Source organism: Bos taurus, chromosome 3 (assembly GCF_002263795.3).
Source record: "Bos taurus isolate L1 Dominette 01449 registration number 42190680 breed Hereford chromosome 3, ARS-UCD2.0, whole genome shotgun sequence".
Classification (NCBI taxonomy): domain Eukaryota; kingdom Metazoa; phylum Chordata; class Mammalia; order Artiodactyla; family Bovidae; genus Bos; species Bos taurus.
In genome coordinates, this window is record NC_037330.1 from 10,720,431 (window position 1) to 10,747,765 (window position 27,335).

Sequence of the window (27,335 nt, forward strand, 5' to 3'; positions counted from 1 at the left end):
TAAGAGGAAGATAAAGAATATGAGAGTTGTAAAAGGATTTGACTGAGATAGATGAGTCCAGAGGATAGGATGAATATGCTTGTTGTACAGGGGACAAGAAAGGAAACCACTGAGGATGTTTGAGACAGAATCTGTATCTATGTTGCTACTTTTGGCCACCTTTGGCCAAGTGAGGCTAATGCAGTAGAGGTAGATACAGCCATACCAAGATCCACCAGCAGGAACTGAGAGGAAACACTGTTGAAGGTGCTTCATGTATCTCGACCAGCTTCTTTGGATTTACCATGTTCTCTTTTATGACATCAGTTATAAAGAAAAACAAGGCAAAAGGAGCAACTCCAGCACAAAACCAGAATACGTCCAGTCTTGGGCAATCCACATCCACTGCAAATGAAGCTTTGGGATCCGAATCAGTCAAGGATACACCTGTGAAGGTAGGATGGCTAAGGTTCCACAGAAGGAGTTTTTACTATGGCTTTTTTTAATGAGCTCTTAGTTCTTTATTCATTTCTCAATGTAAATAGAAGAATCAGAGAAAAGGGGAACCGGGGCAAAGTGAAAATGAGTTTCAGAGTCAGTAAATTAATAGGTAGTGACTACCCACTATGTTTCTGAACTACTGTGCACTTTAACTTATATAATATAATTCTGATTGATGGAAATATGGAATCATTACTCCTCTTCTAGAAGTATATTAAAACAGCAATCATATTAGGAAAACAGTTTACCAAAGTTTGCCAAAGCTTACCCAGATAACCACGATGGTATGGTCACTCACCTAGAGTGAGACATCCTGAAGTGTGAAGTCAAGAGGGCTTAGGAAGCCTTATTATGACCAAAGCTAGGAGTTGATGGAATTCCAGCTGAGTTATTTCAAATCCTTAAAGAAGATGCTGTTAAAATGCAGCACTCATTAGGCCAGCAAATTTGGAAAACTCTGCAGTGGCCAAAGGACTGGAAAAGGTCAGTTTTCATTCCAATCTGAAATAAAGGTAATGCCAAAGAATGTTCAAATTACTGTACAATTGCACTCACTTCACATGCTTCCAAGATTATGCTCAAAATCCTTCAAGCTAGGCTTCAGCAGTATGTGAACCAAGAACTTCCAGATGTACAAAGCAGATTTAGAAAATTCAGAGGAACCAAAGATCAAATTGCCAAATACTGCTGGATCATAGAAAAAGCAAGAGAATTCTAATAAAAAGAAACATCTCAGATGGTAAAGAATCTGCCTGCAATGCAGGAGACCTGAGTTTGATTCCTGAGTTGGGACAATTTTCTGGAGAAGAGAGTGGCAAACCACTTCTGTATTCTTGCCCAGAGAATCCCATGGACAAAGGAGCCTGGTGGGCTACAGTCCATGGGGTCAACAAAAGTTGGACATGACTGAGTGATTAACACTTTAAACTTTGAACTGTGCTTCACTGACTATGCTAAAGCCTTTGTGTGCATGCTCAGTCACTCAGTCGTGTCCAACTCTTTGTGGCCCTATGGACTGTAGCCCACTAGGCTTCTTAGTACATGGGGTTCTCCAGGCAAGAATACTGGAGTGACTTGCCATTTCCTTCTCCAGGGGATCTTCTTGACCCAGCAATTGAAACCGTGTCTTCTGCATCTCCTGGATTGGCAGGCGGATTCTTTCCACTGTGCCACCTGGGAAGTCCTTGTCCCACAGCCCTTGCTGTACATGCATGCCATCCCTCTCTGTCACTGCCAGCCCTCCCCAACTTTGACTGTGTGAATCATAACAAACTGTGGAATATTCTTAGTGAGATGGGAATACCAGACCACATTACCTGCCTCCTGAGAAAACTGTATGAAGGAAAAGAAACAATAGTTAGAACTGGACATGGAACAAGGGGCTGGTTCAAATTTGGGAAAGGAGAACCACAAGGCTGTATGTTGTCACCCTACTTATTTAACTTATATGCAAAGTAAATCATGCGGAATGCCGGTTGGATGAAGCACAAGATGGAATCAAGATTGCCAGGAGAAACAAATAACTTCAGATATGCAGATGACATCACCCTTATGGCAGAAAGTGAAGAGGAACTAAGGAGCCTCTTGATGAAAGTGAAAGAGGAGAGTGAAAAAGTTGGCTTAAAGCTCAACATTCAGAAAATGAAGATCATGGCATCCTGTCCCATCACTTCATGGCAAATAGATGGGGAAAAAGTGGAAACAGTGGCAGACTTTATTTTCTTGGGTGCCAAAGTCACTATGGATGGTGACCATAACCATGAAATTAAAAGATGCTTGTTCCTTGGAAGAAAAGCTATGACAAACCCGCTGCTGCTGCTGCTAAGTTGCTTCAGTCGTGTCCAACTCTGTGCGACCCCATAGATGGCAGCCCACCAGGCTCCGCCGTCCCTGGGATTCTCTAGGCAAGATCACTGGAGTGGGTTGCCATTTCCTTCTCCAATGCATGAAACTGAAAAGTGAAAGTGAAGTCGCTCAGTCGTGTCCAACCCTCAGCGACCCCATGGACTGCAGCCCACCAGGCTCCTCCGTCCATGGGGTTTTCCAGGCAAGAGTACTGGAGTGGGGTGCCATCGCCTTCTAGATAGCCTATTAAAAAGCCAAGACATCACTTTGCCGACAAAGGTCCTTATAGTCAAACCTATGGTTTTTCCAGTAGTCATCTACAGATGTGAGAGTTGGACCACAAAGATGTCTGAGTGCTGAAGAACTGATGCTTTGAAATTGTGGTGCTGAAGAAGACTTTTGAGAGTCCCTTGGACAGCAAAGAGGTCAAACTAGTCAATCTTAAATGAAGTCAACCCTGAAAATTAATTGGAAGGACTGACGCTAAAGCTGAAGCTCCAATACTTTGGCTACCTGATGCAAAGAGCTGACTCTTTGGAAAAGACCCTGATGCTGGGAAAGATTGAGGGCAGGAGGAGAAATGGGCAACAGAGAATGAGATTAACTAGAATGAATACAACTAGAATCTAGTAATAAAAAGTTGATTTTCTCAGTAGTGAAGATGTATTTCATTTCTCATTGAAAACTACTAACCAGACAGGGGAAATCCTACTTTCAGAAAAAGAAAACCACTAAAACTAATGAATCTAAGAGGAGGAAGCTAACCGAGGAGCAGAGTCAGCTTCCAGGATCATCAGTAATGAGCATAGAGTCAACTAAGGGCCTTCTTCAGACTCCTCAAATGCCTCCATCAAAGCCATCCAGCAGTTCCTCAACCAAGGTACCATTTTCCTGTTCCTAATACATGTCCCTCCCTACAACATATTATAAGAATACTCATTACCCCGAAAGAATCTCTCAGTATTCCTTTCCTAGATACAAACTTCTTTATGCAATCAAATCACCCAAAAACTTATCAAATAAAATATTGAGGCCAATTAAATCAATGAATTAAAAAAATGTTGAGGCCTCAGTGTATTCTAAGTCCTTGGACTTTTGGACATTTTTACATTTATGAATAATTGCTGACCTTACAAATGTGACAGGCCTATGGAGGTGGCCAGGCAATTAGACAGGAATATAAGGGTATGTTTATCCCCAACATTTCTGTTTCCTTTCACCTCTTTTCTCTTAACTGCACCTCTAGATTAGTTCTCAGCACTCTATGCTCCTTCCCATGTCAGGTATTTGCACACAGGCTAATTCCTTGATTTGCATTCGTGATTCATGTTGCTTTAATGGCTAAATTAATTCAACCATCAGGTACCAGCCTGAATTCCTTCCTCAGCATGTCCTCACTGAGACAACCCTCCCCAAAACTTATAGATAGTCTCATTTTTTATTGCCATTACAGAATCCTTTACTATTCCTTTATAGTATGTATCACAACTGTAATAAATTTGTTTTTCTTCTCTTCTGGACAATGATCTTGGAGTATAGATACTCTATCAAAAAGGAATACAAGACAGGGGTGGGAAAGTGAGTCCACAGCTGTAGGCATCAACCTCTATCCCAACCTGCTTTTTATTTTGCTCTGGGTTACATGAAACCTGGAACTACGGAGCATGTGTCTGAGATGAATGGGAAGGAAAAGATTCCCCCAAGATAAGTGTCAAGGGTAGGCAAGGGCAAGATTTAAACCACAATCTCTAACACAGTTTCTTACCCAAGACCCAAGTTGCCCTCTAACTCAGTCTATATCTTCACCACCACCCCACACATTCCACTTGAAGACAGAACTAGATAAGGGGACTTTAAATTTGTGGTTTTGTTGTGGTTGTTGTCATTGTTCTTATTAGTCACAAGAGTCCATATTTCTCCTAGTAATCTTCCTCAGAAGATCAGTAGGTTTGTAGAAGCCTATAGAATGGATATTAGAAACCCACTTGTGTCTTTTCTTGATGAAAAAGTCATAGTTAACAGACATCCTTAAGTGCAGCCAACTTTGGGCTGAGATTTGCTTCTCTTATAGCCAGGGAAGGTTATCTACTTGCTTTGGCCTGTTCACATCAGATGTAGGATCCAGATTCCATCCCCAAACCAATGAAATTTTGTCTGAGCTTTTAGTATTTGGAGAGTGAAATTTGTAATCATAGTTGAGGTAGGTAAAGGATAAGTAATACAGGTATCTGAATATGTGCTATTAGTCCAGAAAAAATTGAAAAGTTCAGATTGAACATTTAAAAAGACAAAGGATGCTGTATTCTCTGTGATTTTGAAAGTCATTTTCAAGAACTAAGAAAAAAAATCTATTTTTATCTAGAAAAAAAGTGACACAGCCACCAAACCTAAGGACGTAAAAAGGAAGATTATACCTTATAACCAGAGTCAGCTTCCAGGAACTTCAGCAACCAGCTTGTACCCAACTGTGAGCAGTGACCAGAGGACTCCAATTGTTCTACCAAAAGAATTCAGCAATTTCTCAATCAAGGTACTGGCTTTTTGATCCCATTCCTTGTACTTCTTACAACATAAGTACAAGAATTATCATCATCGAATTTCCCATTTATTCATTGATTATAATTTCTCCTTCATTTATCAGTGTTTAGTCTGTGATCCCACTCTATTCTAACTCCTTGTTAATTTGGCTATTTACCAAAGCATGAGTTCATGAAACCTCCAATTTTGAGAGGTTTACTGTCTTGTATTGAATAGAAAGAGGAGGGAAAGATGACTAAACAAGTCAAAATGAGCGTGTCTTTACTTCATACATTCCACTTTCCTTCGGCCCTCTTCCCGTTTGCTCACTGACCACATGGCAGGGTTTATTTTCAAAGTCCGGTGCTCCTTCTCAGGTCAGATGTTTTGACATAGACACTTTCCGTGTTTGAAATCACTTGTCTTGAGTTGCAAACTTTAATCTCTTCCTAGGGCAAGTCCCTGCTGATACCTGCCCACTCTCAGAATATATTAGGTATTCCTCTTGTTTGCTTTCAAAGGTCAGTTTACTTTCTCTTTTTTAGCACTTACTGAAACTATAATAAATGTACATTTTTATTTGTTACTGGACTATAATATAAATTATAAGGTGCCTGTCAACTGAAAAAATGCACAATCTAAAAGTTAAGAGTTGTTTTATTCAGCAGACAAATATGAGGACTTAAGATGAGGACACGGATTCTCAGATAGCTCTGAGAGAGCTGCTCTGAAGAAGCAAGGGCGGGGAGGCAGGTTATACAGGAATCTTGTAACAAAGACCAGGCAGTCAGAACATCAAATGTTACTGTTTGTAAAGAGAACCTGATGTCTCAAGAAATTTAACACATTTTTATATACAGAAAGATGCAAGGGTCTGGGCTCACTGAAATAATCCCTTTGCTATAAAGTTCAGCTATCTGGGGACAGTATCTTGTGCTTCCTTACCCTGAGTCTCCTGAGGGGACACCGTCAGGATTGGCTGAAGCAGTTGACTGCTTGCTGGAGGGCATTTTGCTTCTATCCTGAGTTCCCTCAGGGCTTATAGTGCGGGCAGCTGTAATGCGATGGCTTGATGGCCACAACATCCTCAGTTTACTGATACAGCAGGCAGCGTTTTTCATTCAAAGTGCCCTATTCCCAGGATAAGACCAGATCAGGATGGAAAAGTGAGCGCGCTCACACATGTGCATCAACTCCTATCCTCGCCTGCCTTTATTCTGTCCTGATATGACCCTGTGGTTACCATCACACTGGGGTACAACACCTATTCCTGCAGCAAATAACCAAGTGACCGGAGGAATAGGCCAAAGCAGCATTTAAATCACGAAAATATTTTGTCACCCAAGTTCCAGGCTGCCCAGGCTGAAGCCCGCTATACGAATCCAAGCATAGCAGTTGAAGACATTTCTTTTGACATAGTTGTTCAAGTTTTATCATGTTATGGTTTTTATTACTGTTAACTCTGATAATTAGTAATGCCTCATGTAGTCTCTCTTTGCTTTATTTATGGGATAGAGCTAGTAATCTGTGCCTGTTTGCCTCTAGGTCCAGATGGCCTTGGTCTAGTCATTGAAACCTCAGACCCGCTGTCAGTCTGCTTGTGACAATAAGATGCATGTACATCACAAGTCAACTCTGCTTTTCTATGCATACAGGCTTAGAATTGACACTTTCTAAGGTCCCACCTGCCTAAATTTGTGAAATAGTCATTTCTACTTTCATATGAATCATTCTGCTGCCCCCCAAATTCCCGGGAGCATAGGAATCCCAGAGAGGCCCATCTATCCCCTTGGCCTCATACACCTAAAAACACCTTGCAATCATTTCTCCTTTGGGGCCCAGTCACTTCAATAGGAGGCATGAAACAAAAAGGATCTGGCCATTCTGCTGGGAAAGAGCAGGAAAGCCTTGCTCCCTCATCATAGGGTTTCCCAACTATTTTTTTCTGTGATATGCAGGCTATGTTTGGGATTCAGAGACAGAAGCAGACCAATATTTTCTTTGATTCCTACTGCGGTGTCTCCCTGAAAGCAAATACCACATATTGGCATGATTTAAGAACCAGGTGGAGTTGTGAAGGATACAAGACAAGGGAAAAAAATCCATTACTATTTTTAAATACTATCCACCCAAATAGTATATTTTAGGGATCTAAATCCTGCTTCTATGATGGAAGTTTTTGTTTAACTGATTGTGAAAACCAATCATGATGCTCTTGTCAATGTGATTAAATTAGTAGTAGAGGTGAATAGCGGAGAAGGCAATGGCACCCCACTCCAGTACTCTTGCCTGGACGTGACTTAGCAGTAGCAGCAGAGGTGAATAGAAAAGTTTCTTTAATAAAGTCCTTCCAATACCACCTCTATCTGGGATTTCCATTGAGAAGACCAGAATTAAGCATGAAACATCTGTGGATCAGAGCAGAAATAGAAACTCCCTGTGTCTACTGTAAAATAATAATGCAGTGATATTTCTATGTATGAAATACACTCAATGGTGCTAGACTTTTAAGATATGGGTTCTTTGTGTACATTATCTCATTATTCTTCATAACACCTCCTGAGGATGCTATTGTTAATCCCACTTGACATATGAAAATGCTGAAGTTCCTAGGGTTAAAAATCTTCTCCTAAGTCATGCAGAAAATAAATATTAGAGCCAGGATTCAAATCTGCTGCTGCTGCTGCTGCTGCTAAGTCACTTCAGTCGTGTCCGACTTTGTGCGACCCCGTAGACTGCAGCCCACTAGGCTCCTCTGTTCCTGGGATTCTCCAGGCAAGAACACTGGAGTGGGTTGCCATTTCCTTCTCCAATGCATGAAAGTGAAAAGTGAAAGTGAAGTCGTTCAGTCGTGCCCGACTTTTAGCGACCCCATGGACCTCAGCCTACCAGGCTCCTCCGTCCATGGGATTTTCCAGGCAAGAGTACTAGAGTAGGGTGCCATTGCCTTCTCCAGGATTCAAATCTAGCTTAACTGAATTCTAAAACGTGAGCATTTAACAGCATATATTGCTCCCACAGTCAGAGCATAGACTGCTTCAATATCTGAAATTTACCTCTAAAAATTTATATCAGATAATGTTATGTCTCAGATTTGTTTTCATATCCTAGGCTCTCAAGCCTTCTAATGAGAAATGAGGTGACAAGGGAGGTGAGAGAGTATCCTAATCAAGAAGCTACATGTCAGAGACAGTCATTTTAATCAGGTCCCTCATCTAAAGTTTTATCAGCAACTGGTACTTTATGAATTGGTTAAATGGATGCTCGAAGTGGTAAGAACTGTGGCAATTCTACACTGTGCATGTTAAGTCGCTTCAGTCATGTCCAACGCTTTGCGACCCCATGGACTCTAGCCTGCCAGGCTCCTCTGTCCATGGGATTCTCTAGGCAAGAATACTGGAATGGGTTGCCATGCCCTCCTCCAGGGGATCTTCCTGACCCAGGGATAGAACCTGCGTCTCCTGCAACTCCTGCATTTCAGGCAGATTCTTTACCACTGAGGCACTGGTGAAGCCCTCTATACTGTAGAATGTTAGAAATAGTCTTTCATGGGTAAAACCAGAGATGGTCAAGATACATTATTTCATAAACACTTCCTGCCCTGGCTTAAACAATTGTAAAAATTCAAGTACTAAAATTGTATATGTATGGGTCTGTACCCTGGGTGAAATTGCAAATGGGTTTGTGCATTGTTCATAGCGATGAAAGATTTGGTTGCCTGATAGAGACTAGGCAGACAACAGAATCCCTCCTAAGGGTTTATGAATTTGAGGTAATATCTCTGGTATGTTGACAAACAGAGCATTGAAATGAATGGAGACCTGGGTTTCCTAGATTTGAAGAGCAGAGGATAGAAACCATTTTGCTTATTTGGTAAATACATGAGGTAATGAAAGACTTAATGAGTAAAAATGTTCATGAATGCAGCCTATGTTGTTCCGAGACCATTATAACCTGATAGAATTTCAAGTGTTGTCTTAGTAAAGTTGCAACAGAGGTAGAGCCAGAATTCCAAAACAGACCAATGACATTGCAATTACCTGAGTTTTAACATTGCAGAGAGAAGTTTGCAATCCTAGTGAGGGGCAAAGCTGGGGAGGTATTGGGAGTGTCAGAAGATGTGCTCTTATTCCAGAGAAATTTATTATTCCAGAGAAAATTGGCAGAGTGTGGATACTGTGGTGTCTGTGACAGAGAAAGACAGACAGATACAGAGAAAGATGGAGGGTAAGAGAGAAACATTATTGTTCATATGATATTGAAAATCATTAACCAGAAAGAAGAAAATGCACATCTTTCAGTTGGAAAAATAGAAGACATGACCACTAGAACTGCTGACCCCAGGATGAAACTATCCCTGGAGCAGAGTCAGGTTCTGGGAATTCCAGCATACAGCACAATCCCAACTGAGAATTGCCTCCAGACTCCTCAGAAGCTGCCACCAACTACATCCAGCAGTTCCTCAACTAAGGTACCAGATTCTCATTTTCAGTATTTCCCTCTTCCTACAATATAATGACAGGGACCAATAGAACTATAAAAGAACTTCTCGCTAATCCCTTACAGTATCCAATTCTTTATTAATTAGGTCACACATGTTGTTACTGAGTGTGTACTTTGAGATCCTACTGGCATTCAAATTCTGAATCTCACTATGCTGTGCTTTGCTTTAGGATAATCTATGGCCGAGTGTGCACCTAAATCATTCCTCTTCAGTAGTGGGTATAATTAGTAATTTGTTTAATTTTATTTTTGTGTTTCCTTCAATACTATGAAAGAGAGAAAGTTTCCTTATAGTTTTCTCACTATGAAAGAGAGAATTTAGGGTGCAATAGGGTAGAGAAACATAGAAACACAGCACTATTGTCTTTTTCTTTTGGAAATAATATCATCCATATTAGGATGCAGAAGTTTCGGGAATGAAGATACATGGACAAAGATAATTAATGTTAACTGTCTGAAATCTCCCCTCTATCAAATGCTCTCTTTTGGTAAATAGACTTTCTCATTGTATCTTTTGTTATGTATATACAAAGAATATCAATTTGTTTCAGGTTGATCACATTACACATATTTTTCTATAATTCATTCTTTTTCTTTCATCTTGAAATTCTATTCAAGAAATGTAGATTTAAATTATTATTTTAACATAAAAGAGTAATTTCATGATTATCTTATAAATTAAACAATAATTCTTTGCTATTTGACTTTAGGCTATTTCAGTATTCCACATACATACAATGAACATAATAAGAACCTGTGTCCATCAGGTCTACTTTCATGACCCTGTGTATACAATATAATTTTTTTCTCAAGTCCTGTGTACTTCTTCTCAAGATTCTGCTCATATTACTAGTAAGAAATTTGTTGTTACTGGTTAACTTGTCCTGGGAATGAGCATTTGGATATGGGGAGAATTGGCCACAGTGATGAAAATGTTATCAGAGTTGAGCCCTGTGACCCACAGGTCATGGCTTATATGATTGTACGGGTCAGACCACAAGAAGCACTGCTGATCTGTAGAGGCAGCTGTCCTGTCTCCATGAACTGGTCCCTAGGGCTCTCATAGCCACCTTTGCCTTCATACCTCCTCTTACACATCAGTGGCCTCCCTTCCAATTCAAAATGATCTCCTAAAACTCAGAAATGGTGCAACCACTGGGTAGATAGGAGGTCATAGAAAAGCCCCTGGCACCTGACTTCTCTTTTGACATTCTTCTCCTTAGGTCCTGCCATTATTCTACCAGGAGTGTGTAGAGGAGGAAAAACAATTTGCCCTCTGCCCTTCTGAGGTCTTAGCTGAGATCCCTTTTTTAAAACAAAGATCGTTGTTGTTCAGTTGCTCAGTCGTGTCTGAATCTTTGTGACCCCATGGATTGCAATACTTCAGGCCTTCCTGTCCCTCACTGTCTCCTAGAAGTTTGCCCAAGTTTTTGTCCATCCAGCCATCCAGCCATCTTATCCTCTGTTGTCCTCTTTTCATTCTGCCCTCAGCCTTTCCCAGCATCAGGAACTTTTCCAATGAGTTGGCTATTCACATCAGGTGACCAAAATACTGGAGGTTCAGCTTCAGCATCAGTCCTTCCAATGAGTGTTCAGGGTTGATTTCCTTTAAGATTGACTGGTTTGATCTCCTTGCTGTCCACGGACTCTCAAGAGTCTTCTCCAGCACCACAGTTCAAAGGTATCAATTCTTTGGCACTCTGCCTTCTTTACGATCCAGCTCTCAAAAACATATGTGACTATTGGGAAGACCATAATCTTGACTGTATGGAACTTTGTCAGCAGAGTGATGTCTCTGCTGTTCAACACACTGTCTAGGTTTGTCATTGCTTTCTGCCAAGAAGCAATCATCTGATTTCATGGCTGCAGTCACCAACCGCAGTGATTTTAGAATCCAAGAAGAGGAAATCTGTCACTGCTTCCTCCTTTACCCCTTCTATTTGCCATGAAGTAATGGGGCCAGATGCCTTGATCTTAGTTTTTATTTTAATATTTAGTTTTAAGCTGGCTTTTTCAATCTCTTTCATATTCATCAAGACGTTCTTTAGTTCCTCTTCACTTTCTGCCATTAGAGTGGTATCTTTGTTAAAACCGAGATTAACAAGAAAAAAAAAAAAAAAAAAAAGCGGAAGTTCCCTAACAGGTGTATCTCATCTATACATAGAAGATACCCGGAAAAATAAATAACTCCCTGAGGTGGCCTAAGCCACCAACTTAAAATACCATCTTTAGTGAAAGACAGTAGAAAGAAAAGTGTGGGAGGTCAGTTATAAGAAAGTTACCAGGAAAATCAGGGTAAACAAGGATAATGTTTGTTATGCAGGTTTAAGTCAGTTTCTAGTCTAGTGATAATATTCTCCCAAGGTTTAGAGTCCGCCTTCTCTTCCTGGTACACAGAAACAGACACGCTTAGAAATGGAAATTTAATTTATAAATACAAATTTCCCTTACAAAAAGGCATCTTCCTCTCTGGTTTTAGAGGTGTTTTATAAAAATAATCAGTTTAAGATAATCTTGTACCAAGGAAACATATTTTGGGGTGGCTGATTTTGTTACTCTTCAAAATGTCCTTTATCCAGGACATTTCCACATTCAGAAAATTCATGAGATTCTTCCAATGACTGTCTTATTAGTCCTTTTTCAATATAACACTGCTTTCCTGAAGAAGGACTGTCTAATTTTGGTCTTTAAATTGTCACATCTACTGGAGTGTATAGGAGGCAGTGTTCAAAATCATTCCAAAGAAAAAGAAATGCAAGAAAACAAAGTGGTTGCCTCAGGAGGCTTTACAACTAGCTGAGGGAAGAAGAGAAGTGAAGGGCAAGGGAGAAAGGGAAAGATATACGCAACTGGTTGAAGAGTTCTGGAGAATAGCAAGGAGAGATAAGAAGGCCTTTTAAAATCAACAATGCAAAGAAATAGTGGGAAAAAATGGAATGGGAGAGACTAGAGATCTCCTCAAGAAAATTCAAGATATCAAGGAAATATTTCATGCAAGAATGGGCACAATAAGGGACAGGAAGGATAAGGACCTAACAGAAGCAGAAGAGATTAAGAAGAGGTAGTAAGAATACACAGAAGAACTACACAAGAAAGATCTTAATGACCCAGATAACCATGATGGTATGGTCATTCACCTAGAGCCAGACATCCTGAAATATGAAGTCAATTGGGCCTTAGGAAGCATGCTACAAACAAAGCTAGTAGAGGTGACAGAATTCCAGCTAAGCTATTTAAAATCCTAAAAGATGATGCTGTTAAAGTGCTGCACTCAATATGTTAGCAAATTTGGAAAACATAGCAGTGGCCACAGGGCTGGAAAAGTTCAGTTTTCATCCCAATTCCAAAGAAGGGCAATTCCAAAGAATGTTCAAACTACCATACAATTGCAGTCACTTCACATGTTAGCACAGTTATGCTCCAAATCCTTTAAGCTAGGTTTCAACTGTACATGAACTGAGAAATTCTAGATGTAGAAGCTGGGTTTCAAAGAGGCAGAGGAACCAGAGATCAAATTGTCAACATTCTTTGTATCATGGAAAAAGCAAGGGAATTCCAAAAAAAATATCTAATTCTGGTTCATTGACAATGCTAAAGATTTTGACTGGATCACAGCAAACTGTGGAAAATTCTAAAGAGTTGGGAATACCATACCACTTTGCCTGTCTCCTGAGAAACCTGTATGTAGGTCCAGAAGCAACGGTTTTTATAGAACTGGACATGAAACAACTAATGGGTTCAAAGTTGGGAAAAGAGTATAACAAGACTGTATCCTGCCACCCTGCTTATTAAGTTCTGTGCAGAGTGCATCATGCTAAATGCCAGGCTGGTTGAAGCACAAGCTGGAATTAAAATTGCCCAGAACAATATCAACAGCCTCAGATGTGCAGATGATACCACTCTAATGGCAGAAATTGAAGAGGAAAGATCCTCTTGATGAGGGTGAAAGAGGAGAGTGAAAAATCTGGCTTAAAACTCAACATTCATAAAACTAAGATCACGGCATCCAATCCCATCACTTCATGGGAAATAGAAGGGGAAAAAAATAGAAGAAATGACAGAATTTATTTTCTCGGGCTCTAAAACCACTGTGGATGGTGACTGCTACCATGAAATACACTTGTTCACTGGAAGGAAAGCTATGAGAAACCCAGACACTGAATTAAGAAGCAGAGACATCACTTTGCTGCCAAAGATCAAAGCTATAATTTTTCCAGTAGTCATGTATGGATATGAGAGTTGGATCATAAAGCAGGCTGAGTGCCAAAGAATTGATGCTTTTGAATTGTGGTGCTAGAGATCTTCAGAGTCCCTTGGACAGGAAGAAGATCAAACCAGTCAATCCTAAAGAAAATCAACCCTGAATATTCACTGGAAGGACTGTTGCTGAAGCAGAAGCTCCAATATTTTGACCATTTGGTGCAAAGAGCTGACCCATTGGAAAAGACTCTGATGCTGGGAAAGATTGAAGGCAAAGGATAAGGTGGTGGCTGAGGAAGAGATGGTTAGATAACATCACCAACTCAGTGGACATCAGTTCAGTCACTCAGTCATGTCCGACTCTTTGCGACCCCATGAATCGCAGCATGCCAGGCCTGCATTTGAGCAAACTCCAGGAGGTAGTGAAGGACAGAGGAGCCTGGATGCTGCAGTCCACTGGGTTGCAAAGAGTCGAACGTGACTTAGTGCCTAAATACCAACAGGGATGACATCAGTGGATTCTAACTGGAGCCATTCTCTACTCTCAGTGCTACTGATGCAGAACACTCAACTTCTCTGTTCACCTGTGCTGAACCAAATCTCAGAGACAGAATTTTGGGTGACGTAGAAAAAGATAGCTTTATTGCTTTGCCAGGCAAAGGGGGACACAGTGGGCTAATGCCCTCAAACCCATATGTCTCAACTTGAGGAAGACAGTGACAAGTTTTATAGTAAAAGAAGGCATGATAAGCTCATGGACATTCCTCTAATGGGTTGGTGATGAGCTAAGTAAGAGTCAGCACCAACAACCTTCAAGTCCAGCTGGTCTGGGATCTACATGCTTGTAGGCAGCATATCATTGTTAATCATTAATTAACTTCTCCCATCTGGAGGAGGATTCAGTGTCTTCAAAATAGATTAAAGATATTTTTGTTTGTATCCTTTGATGGGGAAACAGGATCTTGCCCCAAGGCTACTCTTGACTCTTTCTTCTTGGTCTCCCATTCACTTCCTTCCTCAATTAACAGTTGTTTGAACTCAGGGAAGGTCATGGAGGTTGAATGAAGGCTGCTTCCTATAGTCAAAGAAATGGGGGACACAAAAGCCTTGTGCCCAGGAGCCCCTCAAGGCCTACATAGTATCACTATTTCATCACTGAAATGAAGTTGCTCAGTCGTGTCCAACTCTTTGCGACCCCATGGACTGTAGCCTATCAGGCTCCTCCGTCCATGGGATTTTCCAGGCAAGAGTGCTGGAGTGGATTGCCATTTCCTTCTCTAGAGGATCTTCCCGACCCAGGAATCGAACCCGGGTCTCCCGCATTGCAGGCAGATGCTTTACCATCTCAGCCTTTGTATCTTAATTCGTGCACTAAAATAAGTTAATGGGATAATTTAAGACGATTTTTTTCATTCTTATCTCTACTAGGAATCACTACACAGCAACATTGCTACTGTCTACTGCCTCTGTACTCTACATAGCTTTTCTTGGGGAAAAAAATACTTTTTCTTTTGAGCTAACACTTTTTAAAGAAAAATATTCTTCCTACCACACTCATAAAACAATGGAAAAAAAAAAAAAGAGAGAGAAATCACCAATTAAATCTTCTCCATTATTCCATTCGTTTATTTATACCATGTTAGTGACCTTTGTCTTTTTTTTTTTTTTTCCTCAAGCTCTACCTGATTATGTTCTTTATTGAGGTTCAACATTAAGCCATAGATGGTTTTCATTAGGGAATGAAACTGCATTCCTTTTCTTAATTGTGCCTGTTTTTGGTGTGTACTTCTAAGTAGAAACCAAGATTGAAGTCTGTACCTAAAGAAGCTTCCAGAGAGGAGGGCTTCCAGAGGGGCCCCAAAGAAGTGATGGTGCTGAAGGCAACGGAACCGTTTACATATGATGTCATAGGAGGCAAGAGGATGTTTCATGCCACAGTGGCTACTGAAAGTCAGTTCTTCCAAGTGAAGATTTTTAATGCTGCCCTGAAGGAGAAGTTCATCCCCAATAAAGCCATTGCCATATCAGATTATATTGGCCGCAATGGGTTCCTGGAAGTGTTCAATGTCATATCTGTGTCTGATGTTAAGCCTGACCGAAAGATGGAGATCTCTAAAAGCCTAATTCAAAAGGCAAAGGCAACTCCTAAAATCAGTCATCTTTATCTGCAAGACCTAGGAACATTTGTGAATGGGGTTTTTGTGGTGCATAAGGTAAGTCCACATCATTGTTTTGCAATATTTCTTTTGCAATCCCAGAATTCAAGTCTTAACTGCCAAATGAATATAGTTAACTTCATAAATATAGGAACTCAAAGCCCTTCTGACCAGGGATAGTTGGGTGCAGTCTTTCATTTCAGAATATAGGGCTGATAATTTCTTAACATTCTTCTTGCCATAACAACATGCAAGTTTTTAAGAAAGTGATTCACCAGAAATCATAGTATTTTATGAGCTGTACTGACCCATTCACAGCCATCCTGTGCAGAATTTATATTTATATTTATCTATTAACATATTATTAACATGTTAACACAGAGAGAACACTCCTTTCAGTGACAGTTTAAGTTAATTTGTGAATAAAGAATTGTTCTTTCAAGCTTGGATTTCAACTGTGACAAACAAGATGAGAAATCAATAGACTGCTTTGCCCTAGAATCTGCTCTTATCAACAATTAGCTAAGATTCTGATCATCTGAACTGTACAGTATTCTCACATCTTCACATTCTTTCATCAAAAAATTGTTGAGCCAAAAATTTTAGCATTAAGATGAGAAATATGGATATTGAAAAAATGTGAGAAACCAAGTCATTTCATTTTAAAATTTATTATATGGACAATAAAAGGTAGAATTTAGGTGAATTCTTAGAATCAGAGTAGGTATTTTAGTCCCAACACTTCATAGAAGTACTAAACTTAGCTGACCTAACTTTTATGTTAAGTATGTTTCATATTCCATTATATATGTCTTCTAGGGTGGCTTTTTACTTATACCCTGTTTTTTGTGCACTCTATTATAAAGAATGTGCATACATGAGCATTAGCAGAATTGATGAGTAAAGTAAGTGACATAGAAACTAGAACAATGGAACGAGATGATCTAGAGTCAAGATTTGGGCAGATTAGGGAAGAATGAATAGATACAGAAGATAGAGGAAAGAATTACATATTGAAATAACAATCAACTGAAGGAGGAGTTTTAGCAATCTTTTTTAGACTCATCATAAGACAGGAATAGCCTTTCTTCTCTGTTCTTCGTCGTGAAGTCGCTCAGTCGTGTCCAACTCTTTGCGACCCCCATGAACTGTAGCCTATCAGTCTCCTTTGTCCATGGGATTTTCCAGGCAAGAGTGCTGGAGTGGATTGCTATTTCCTTCTCCAGGGGATCTTCCTGACCCAGGAATCGAACCCGGGTCTCCCGCATTGCAGGCAGACCCTTTACCGTCTGAGCCACCAGGGAAGCCAGGGAAATCCAAAAAAGCCTCTGATGCTTATCAGACCACATCACATCTAAGTTCCTTAAGAAATCTCAGCTATTCTTAGATGGAAGCAGCAAAAATTAGGGAAGTAATCCCTTTTTCTAGAATGACCCAGCACACAAACACCTAAAGGAAGAAAAGATAGAGAATTTATATGGGAGGATAAACTGAACAAGATATCTTACACTGTTTGATACCTGTAATACTAGACCTCCAGCTAGTATTAACTGTTCTGAGAGAAAAGTTTCCACTAACACTCTTGATTTTTCAAAGTTTTCAAAGCGGTAATTCCTGATCCAGTTCTCAAAAGATGAATGCTAATTTTCTTTTGCAGAAATCGGTATATAATGAATTCATATATTATGAAATAAAAGATGATACAGGAGTGATGGAAGTCGTGGTTTATGGACAGCGACTAACCAGTGTCAACTGTGACGAGGGTGACAGACTTACACTCGTGTGCTTTGAATTGGGAGAAAGTGGGCCTAAGAGGCAGCTGAGATCTGTAATTCATAGTTTCATCAAGGTGAGATCTTCTGGTGGGTCATCATTGTTCCAAAGTAGAAGTCTTTAAGAAAACTATACTGCTGCTATTACACAGAGAGTCTAGCAGGTGAAATAACTAACCCTTGTCATTTAGTGTGTGTGAAGTTCCTTTTCTTCATTCTTATTTTTAAGGATATTTTAAAATGTAGGTTAGTTTAAAGTGTACAGCAAAGGGATTCAGTTACATACACACACACATATATTTATATATTGTATTCACACACACACACACACACATATATATATTCATTTTAGATTCTTTTCCATTAGAGGTTATTATACAAAATCAAGTATAATTCTCTGAGCTATACAGTAGGTCCTTGTTGTTTACCTATTTTATATATTGTAATGTGTATATGTTAATCCCAAACTCCTAATTTATTTTCCCTCCCCCCACCACTATCCCCTTTGGTAACCATAAATTTTTTTCTGTGTCTGTCAGTCTTTTCCTGTTTGGTAAGTTCATTTGTATCTTTCTTTTTTTTTTATTTTTTAGAATTCACATGTAAGTGATATCATATGATATTTGTCCTTTGTCTGACTTACTTCACTCAGTATGACAATCACTAGGTTCATCCATGTTACTGCAAATGGCATTATTTTATTCTTTTTATGGCTAAGTAGCATTCCATTGTTACCCTATTCATTCATCTGTCAATGGGAGTATAGGTTACTTTCATGTCTTGGTATTGTAAATAGTGCTGCTATGAACATTGGGCTACATGTGTCTCTTCAAATTAGTTTTCTCCAGATATTTGCCCAGGAGTGTGATTGTAGGTAACTCTATTTTTAGTTTTTTTAAGGAACCTCCATACTGTTCTCCAGAGTGGATGCACCAATTTATGTTCACTCCAACAGTGTAAGAGGGTTTCTTTTTCTCCACATCCTCTCCAGCATTTGTTAAAGACTTTTTAGTGATTGCCATTCTGACTGGTGTGAGGTGACAGTCATTGTATTTTTGGTTTTCATTTCTCCAATGGTAAACAATATTGAGCATTTTTTCATGAGTCTGTTTTCCGTCTATATGTCTTCTTTAGAGAAATGCCTATTTAGTCCTCTGCCCATGTCTTGATTGGGTTTGTTTTTTGATATTAAGCTGTATGAGCTGTTTCTATATTTTGTAAATTAATCCCTGTTGTTAGCATCCATTGCAAACACTTTATCCCAGTCTGTGGGTTGTCTTTTTGTTTTATTTATGGTTTCCTTTGCTATGCAAAATCTTTTAAATTTAATTAGGTCTCATTTGGTTATTTTTGTTTTTATTTCCGTTACTCTTGGGGACTGATCCAAAAAATATTGCTTCAACTTACTTCAAAGACCATTCTGCCTATATTTCTGATAGGAGTTTTAGTGTATCCAGACTTACATTTAAGTCCTTAATCCATCCTGAGCTTAATTTTTAATGGTGTTAGAGAATGTTCTGGTTTGATTATTTTAGACATACCTATCAAGTTTTCCCATCACCACTTACTGAAGAAACTATCTTTTCTCCATTGTATTTTTTTGCCTTGTTTGTCATCAATTAATTGGCCATAAATGTGTAGGCTTCTTTCTGGGCTTTCTAGCCTGTGCCATTGATCTATATGCCTTTTTTTTTCTGTGTGTGGCAGTACCATACTATTCTGATGACTATAGCTTTGTAGTATTGTCTGTAGTCAGGGAGCATGATTTGTCCAGCTCCATTTTTATTTCTCAAGATCATTTTGGCTATTTGTGGTTTTTTGTGGTTTTATGCAAATTACAAACTTTGGAGTTCTATAAAAAATGCTACTGGTAATTTGATAGGGATTGCATTAAATCTATACATTGCCTTAGGTAATATAGTCATTTGAACAATATTGATTCTTCTAATCCAAGAACATGGTATATCTTTCCATCTGTTTGTGTCATCTTCAGTTTCTTTCATTAACATCTATTAATTTTCATTTAAGGATATTTTTAATCATATTAAAGAGAGAAACTTCAGAAAGTCTATCAAAAGCTATATCTAAGCTAAATATTATAAAGTTGTTTGAATTTTCAGATCAGGTGGATTAATTATTAAATTTTGACTTTTTAAGGCAAATTTATTTTGAATACTGGTTATACAATTTGCTAGTTGACTAACAACTTAAATGCTAGAAACTTCTGATTCATCATCTATAAAACGGAGGAAATATCTTTTATCTCAGAGGATAGTTACTTGCCCATTTCAGATCTATTAATAAATGATCAAGGATGCCTCTGAGCCTTTCAGAACACAAAGTTACCTGCCTTTGGTGAGATACATATGCTGGTCAACAACAGAGGTAATTGGTCCTACAGGACAAATTCCATGGTTTTTGTCAAACTCACACATTCATTCAAATCTTTGAATACTAACAAAGGCTACTATGGGCATACTTTGCTTTATTATACTTCATTTTCTTGTGCTTCATAGATTTTTGCTTTTTCTTTGGTTTATTGTACAAATAAAGGATTTATAGCAATCCTATGTAGAGCAAGTCTCCTGGAGTTGTTTTTCCAAAACATTTTTCACTTTGAGTGTCTGTGTCATATTTGGCAATTTTCCCAATATTTCAAGCTTTTTCTTGAATTCTTGTATTTGTCATTTTGATCTGGGGTTAGTGATCTTTGATGTTACTATTGAAATCATTTTGGAGTGCCATGAACTGCACACTTGTATGAGACGGGGAATTTCTTTGATAAATGTTATGTGTGTTCTGACTGCTCCACTGATGGATAGTTCCCCCATTTCTCTCCCTCTCCTTGGTCTCCCAATTCCCTAAGGCAAAACAATGTTGAAATTGGGCCATTTAATTACTCTATAGAAGCTGCTAAGTGTTCAAGTTAAAGGAAGTGTTATACATGTCTCACATTAAATCAAAAACTAGAAATGATTAAGCTCAGTGAGAAAGGAATAAAAAAGCTGTCAAAAGTTAGGCTTCTTGTAACAAATAGACAAGTTGTGAATGCAAAAATTTTTTTAAAGAAATTAAAAATGTTATGCCAGTGAACCTATGAATGATAAGACAACAAAACAACCTTACTGTTAACATGGAAAATTTTTGTGGTCTGGATGGAAATCATTCTTAGGGAAAAGCCCTAACATTTAAATACCATGAAGGCTGAGAGACATGAGAAATCTGCAGAAGGAAAGTTTGGAGCTAGCAGAAATTGATTCATTAGGTTTAAGGAAAGAAGCCATCTCTAACATAAATGTACAAGATGAAGCAGCAAGTGTTGCGTCTATAGAAGCTGCAGCAAGTTATCCAGAAGACCTAGCAGAGATGATTGATAATGATTGTTACACTCCACAACAGATTTTCAATGAAGATGAATCAGCCTTATATTGTAAGAAGGTATCATCTAGGATTTTCTCAGATAGAGAAGAGAAGTTAGTGCCTGGCTTAAAAGCTTCAAAGGACAGACTGACTCTACTGTTATGGGCTAATGGAGCTGGTGACTAAGTTGAAGCCAATGCTCACTGACCATTCTGAAAATCTTAGGGTCCTTAAGAATGCTAAATCTTTTCTGCTTTTGCTCTTATAAATGGCACAATAAAGCCTGGATGACAGTACATCTGTTTACAACATGTTTTACTGAATATTTTAAGTCCACTGCTGAGACCTACTGTTTAGAAAAAGAAAAAAAAAAAAGATTCCTTTTTAAAATATTACTGCTCATTGACAATGCACCTGATCACCCAAGATGTCCTATGGAGATACAGGAAGAAATTAATGTTGTTATCATGCTAACATAACATCCATTCTGCATCCCATGGATTATGATTTAAGAAATACATTTCACCAGGCTATAACTGCAGTAGATATGATTCTTCTGATGGATCTAGGCAAAGTCAAATAAAAACCTTTTGGAAAGGATTCAGCATTCTAGATGTCATTAAGAACATTCATATTTCATGGGAAGAGATCAAAATACCAAGATGAATAAGCATTTGAAGGAAATTAATTCCATCCCTCATGGATGATTTTGAAAGGTTCATGACTTCAGTGAAGGAAGTAATGGCAGATGTGGTAGAAAATGAACTAGAATTAGAAGTGGAGCAAGAAGATGTTACTGAATTGCTGGACTTTGATGATAACTTTTGGAGAAGGAAATGGCAACCCACTCCAGTGTTCTTGCCTGGAGAATCCCATGGATGGAGAAGCCTGGTAGGCTGCAGTCCATGGGGTTGCACAGAGTTGGACACGACTGAAGCGACTTGGTGGCGGCGGATGATAACTTTAATAGATGTGGTGTTGCTTCTTGTTGTTCTTGTTCAGTCATTAAGTCATGCCAAATTCTTTGTGACCCAATGGACTGCAGCACACCAGGCCTCATTCTCCTTCTCCCAGAGTTTCCTCAAATTCATATCCATTGACTTGGTTATGCTATCTAACCATCTCTGGGTGAACAAATAAAAGAGCTTCTTGAAATGTCATCTACTCCTGAGGATGATGCTGTGAATATTGTTGAAACAACAAAGGATTTAGAATGTTATACAAACTTAATTGATAAAACAGTGCCAGGGTTTGAGAAGTTTGGCTCTAATTTTGGAAAAAAGTTATACTATGGCTATTGTTGGTGAGAAAAGAAAATTTCTTCTACTCTTCTAAGTTCTTTAGACTGGTATAAGAATTAAAATGAGATAGATTAACAAGAGAAATGCAAACAAAAGTTTAATAACATGTGTACATGGAGAGGACACATGTCATACTTGCTTGCTCCCTGGAAGAAAAGTTACGACAACCTAGACAGCATATAAAAAAATGGAGACGTTACTTTGCCAGCAAAGGTCTGTATAGTCAAAGCTATGATTTTTCCAATAATCATGTATGGATGTGAGAGTTGGACCATAAAGAAAGTTGAGTGCCAAAGAATTGACGTCTTTGAACTGTGGTTTGGAGAACACTCTTGAGAGTCCCTTGGACAGCAAGAGATCAAACCAGATAATCCTAAAGGAAATCAGTCCTGAATTGGAAGGACTGATGCTGAAGCTGAAGCTCCAATACTTTGGCCACCTGATATGAAGAGCTGACCCTGATGCTGGGAAAGATGGGAGGCAGGAGGGGAAGGTTATGACAGAGGATTATATAGTTGGATGGCATAACCGACTTGATGGACATGAGTTTGAGAAATCTCCAGGAGTTGGTGATGGACAGGGAAGCCTGCGTTGCAGTCCTTGGGTTCACAGAGAGTCAGATGCAACCGAGCAACTGAACTGACTGATTCATGAGAGACCCAGAAAAAATGAATAGCTCACCAAAATGGCTGAAACCCTCAATTTAAATACGTTTTCAGTTAAATACCATAGCAGTTAATGATAAAAGAGAATGTCAGGGGTAGTTGTTTGAGACCTCCACTGGGGAGAAAGGCAATTCACATGGAGATGGAAAAACAAATGTTATAGCAAACAAATGTTTGCTGGACATCCAGAGAAGATGGGACAGAGAGTGAACTCTACTCTATGGGCCCTGCAAAGTTTCCTCTACCACACTTAGCCCATATTCTTTGCAGATACCTCTTATGAGACCTTTATTCTGGGAACAGCCTCTTTAACTAAATTCTTTAGGTAGCTAAGTTCAGTTTAGTTCAGTCACTCAGTCATGTCTGACTCTTTGAGACCCCATGGACTGCAGCACGCCAGGCCTCCCTGTCCATCGCCAACTCCCAGAGTTTACACAAACTCATGTCCATTGGGTCAGTGATGCCATCCAATCATCTCATCCTCTGTCATTCCGTTCTCCTCCTGCCTTCAATCTTTCCCAGCATCAGGGTCTTTTCAAATGAGTCAGTTCTTCACATCAGGTGGCCAAAGTATTGGAGCTTCAGCTTCAACATCAGTCCTTCCAGTGAATATTCAGGACTGATTTCCTTTAGGATGGACTGATTGGATCTCCTTGCAGTCCAAGGGACTCTCAAGAGTCTTCTCCAACACCACAGTTCAAAAGCATCAATTCTTTGGTGCTCAGCTTTCATTATAGTCCGACTCTCACATCCATATATGACTACTGGAAAAACCGTATCTTTGAATACACAGACTTTTGTTAACAAAGTAATGTCCCTGCTTTTAAATATGCTTTCTAGGTTGGTCATAACTTTCCTTCCCAGGAGCAAGCATCTTTTAGGTACTAAAGGGGATGTGAAAAGAAAGATTTCCAGAGGCTTCTGTTTCTTAAAAAATAATCAATATAAGTTAATCCTCATGCCTGAAAGACATCTTTTGGGGGTGATAAATTTCCTCTACACTATCAAACAGCATTGCATACTACAGACAGATTTTCCATGAAAGGAAATGTCAATCATTCCAACAAAATCCATCATTGTCTTATTTAAGAAATTGCCACCACTAACCCAAGCTTCAGCAAACATCAGCTTCATCAGTTGGCAGCCATCAATATCCAGGCAAGATCCTCCTCCAGAAAAAAAAAAAAAAGAAAAAAAAATATTATGACTCACTGAAAATTCAGATGACAGTTAATGTTTTTTAGTAATAAAGTATTTTTTGATTCAGTTATGTACATTGATGCTCTTGCACAGTTAATAGACTGCAGTATAGTATTGTATAAACATAACTTTTATATGTACTGGGAAAGCAAAAAAAAAAAAAAAATGTGTCATTTTATTGCAATATTCTCCTTGTCACAGTGGTCTGGAACTGAACCCATATTATCTCTGAGGTGTGCCTGTACTGGAATGCAAACAGATCAGATACAAAGGCTGACATATCCAAGCACTCAGAAATGCACATCCTCTTTAGTCTTGCCAGTTCTTAGGCTCTCAATGAGACATCCCAATCTTTCCTTCACAGCATGGCACCAGGAATACCTTTTGCCCATTCCTTCCACCTTTCCTCCCAGTAAGAACTTTCCCTTCAACTCTTGGCCTTGAGTATAATTCCTTCTTCTTTTCTCTTGTTCTCCAAAACTCCTGCCTGTCCACATGCACTTATGCTGGGTATGAGTGCCTATCTCATCTGAGGGTTCCAACAAAGAACTAGGGGTGGTGGCTCAAAAGATGGGAATTCACTAAATAAGCTAGGTGAGAGTCGGAGAAGGGCCTCTGAGGTGGGAAGAGGAAAAGGGATGTGACAGTGTGAATGAAGGGAGAAATGTATAATCAGGTTCATCTCGTTGTTTATCTTTTTCTTCTTCAAGGTCACCAAGGTCAAGCAAAGAACAACCACACAATCCTGATTCATATATGGAAACCTGCTCAGAGCTGTTCTTCTAAAAACCTGGATGTCATTAATATTGATGTTTATGGAACTAAGATACAATTAAAGGAAAAATGTATATATAGACACACATATAGTGTACTTTATTAGCCATTACTTCTTAGAAATGAAAAGCTTTTCATTTTTTTAATACTTTTCTGTAACATCTCAATGTCCCATTTTGCATCTATAACTTTTATAACTTGGAAAAAATAATAAATATTATATTTTTCTTTTCTGAAGGTGTGTATCCCTAGGAGTTGATTTGCTGCTTAAAAGGAAATAGTCATCTGTGGCCTGAAAATCAGATAGAGACACCTAAGCCTCAAGCAATATTTGAATTTATACTTTGGGTGTGATCTTTACAGGATATAACTCTGGTCAAGAATGAACAGGCTGAGCAAGCTGTGCTCAAAGAACCCAGGAGGAAGGCAGACAAACTGAAATTCCATCTGTCCTTCAATTGCCAACCCCCATCCCAGGGTGGAGTTGCTTTAGTCTAAAACAATGTTATCTTTTCAGAATTGATCTCCTGGAGGGGCCATAATTGGGTAATTTGTGTACCAAATAAGGCAGCTTTTGGCTATTTGCCTGAAGTCACTAGTACATTTTGAAAGTAACTGTAGCCCCTCTGATGTGAAATAACTGGTTCCACTTATTTATTCAGGTACCAACAGCTCAGTAGTTCTCCAGTTATACTTCATGGTCCGCACATGTGTGGATTCTATGAAAAAGTTGCTCCAGGCAAAGACCTGGATTAGGCAAACACTGAAGAATAATTAATTTACAGAACAGTGACTTCCCTGGTGGCTCAGAGGGTAAGCATCTGCCTACAATGTGGGAGACCCGGGGTTCAATCTCTGGGTTGGGAAGATCTCCTGGAGAAGGAAATGGCAACCCACTCCAGTATTCTTGCCTGGAAAATCCCGTAGATGGGGGAGCCTAGTAGGCTACAGTCCATGGGGTCGCAGAGTCAGACACGACTGAGTGACTTCACTTTCACAGTGGCAGAAAGTAACTAACACTGATTTAACAGTGTGTTCTTTCACATTTATTTTTTTGAAGTACAGTTGATTTATAATGTTAGTTTCTGCTGTACAGCACACTGATTCAGTTATACATAATATATAAATAATGTATTCTTTTTTGTATTATTTAATAAACCACTATGGTTTATTACAGGATATTGAGTATAGTTTTCTTAGAGTGTTATTTGTTGATCCCACATTTGGTACTTGATATTTTGCAATTACTTTGTATCACTTAATCTTATACCAGCTCTAGAGGGTTGATAGGATTCTTTTTTTTTTTTAACTTTTCTAATAAGAAAAATAAGACACAGAATGGCAAGATCATGTTTTTAATGATTAGAACAGTTCCATCATAAAAATAATTTCCCCCATGCCACTTTATTGTTGATGCTTTCTCTAATCCAAGCTCCTGGAAACCACTGATATAGTTTTTTATTTTTATTTTTAGTTATTTTATAATAGGAGGGAAATTGCTTTCAATGCTGTGCTGGATTCTGTGTACAACAACTCGAGTCAGTAATAATTATACATAGCCCCTTCCCTCATCCCAACTGTCTAGGTCATCAAGAAGCACCATCTGGGCTCCTTGTATTATACAGCAGCTTCCCACAGCTATCTGTTTTACACTTAATACTGTATATATTCGATGCTACTTTCTCAATTCATTCCACCCGCTCCTTCTCCTGTTGTGTCCATAAGTCCATTCTCTGCTTCCGTGTCTCCATTCCTTACCTGAAAGTAGGTTCATCAGTACTACTTTCCTAGATTTTGAAAACAAAAAACAAATACATATTAATGCATATGTAGGGAATCTAGAAAAGCTTAAAGTGGAAGTCGCTCAGTTCCGTCTAACTCTTTGTGACCCCATGGACTGTATAGTCCGTGGACTTCTCTAGCCCAGAATACTGGAGTGGGTAGCCTTTCCTTTCTCCAGGGGATCTTCCCAACCCAGAGATTGAGCCCAGGTCTCCTGCATTGCAGGCAGATTCTTTACCAGCTGAGCCACCAGGAAAGCCCAAGATTACTGGAGTGGGTAGCCTACCCCTTCCCCAGTGAATCTTCCCAACCCAGGAATTGAACCAGGGCCTCCTGCTTTGCAGGTGGATTCTTTACCAACTGAATTATCAGGGAAGGCCCTCTTAACTTAAACTTTCTCATTTTCCAAAGTTTCCTAAGATGGAATTTAAAATGGGTATAGCATTTTGAGTCTGGCTGTTTTTACTTTGTATAGTGTAGTTGTGTGTATTGGTTTTTTCCTTTTTATTGCTGTGTGGACTTTTATTTAACGTGTGGACTCACTGAGGTTTATCCATTCCCCAAGTGAGGAATGATTGGATTGTTGACACTTTCGCATAGTTACAAATAAAACTGAGGCCAATACTCACATGCAGATTTTTGTGTGAACCTATGTTATCATTCAATGAATAAAACTTTTGGGGTGACATTGTTGGTTTATATGGTAAATGTATTTCAAGTATGTAAGAAATTGCCAAACTGTTTTCTAAGATGACTATAAAATTTTCATTCCCTGGAGCA

At 39.0% G+C, this 27,335-nt stretch overlaps 1 protein-coding gene across 1 annotated transcript in view; it reads left to right on the plus strand.

Annotated features, from left to right (window-relative positions):
- IFI16 (interferon gamma inducible protein 16) overlaps positions 1 to 27,248 on the plus strand; it is a 46,977-nt gene extending 19,729 nt beyond the window's left edge. Inside the window, exons 3-9 of the mRNA XM_002685877.5 lie at positions 307 to 434; positions 3,044 to 3,205; positions 4,688 to 4,855; positions 9,119 to 9,313; positions 15,342 to 15,758; positions 17,359 to 17,550; positions 24,710 to 27,248. Of these exons, the coding sequence (XP_002685923.1) occupies positions 307 to 434; positions 3,044 to 3,205; positions 4,688 to 4,855; positions 9,119 to 9,313; positions 15,342 to 15,758; positions 17,359 to 17,550; positions 24,710 to 24,748 (1,301 nt within the window). The 3' untranslated portion in view covers positions 24,749 to 27,248. The remainder of the gene's footprint in view (positions 1 to 306; positions 435 to 3,043; positions 3,206 to 4,687; positions 4,856 to 9,118; positions 9,314 to 15,341; positions 15,759 to 17,358; positions 17,551 to 24,709) is intronic.
- Positions 27,249 to 27,335: the final 87 nt, after the last annotated feature.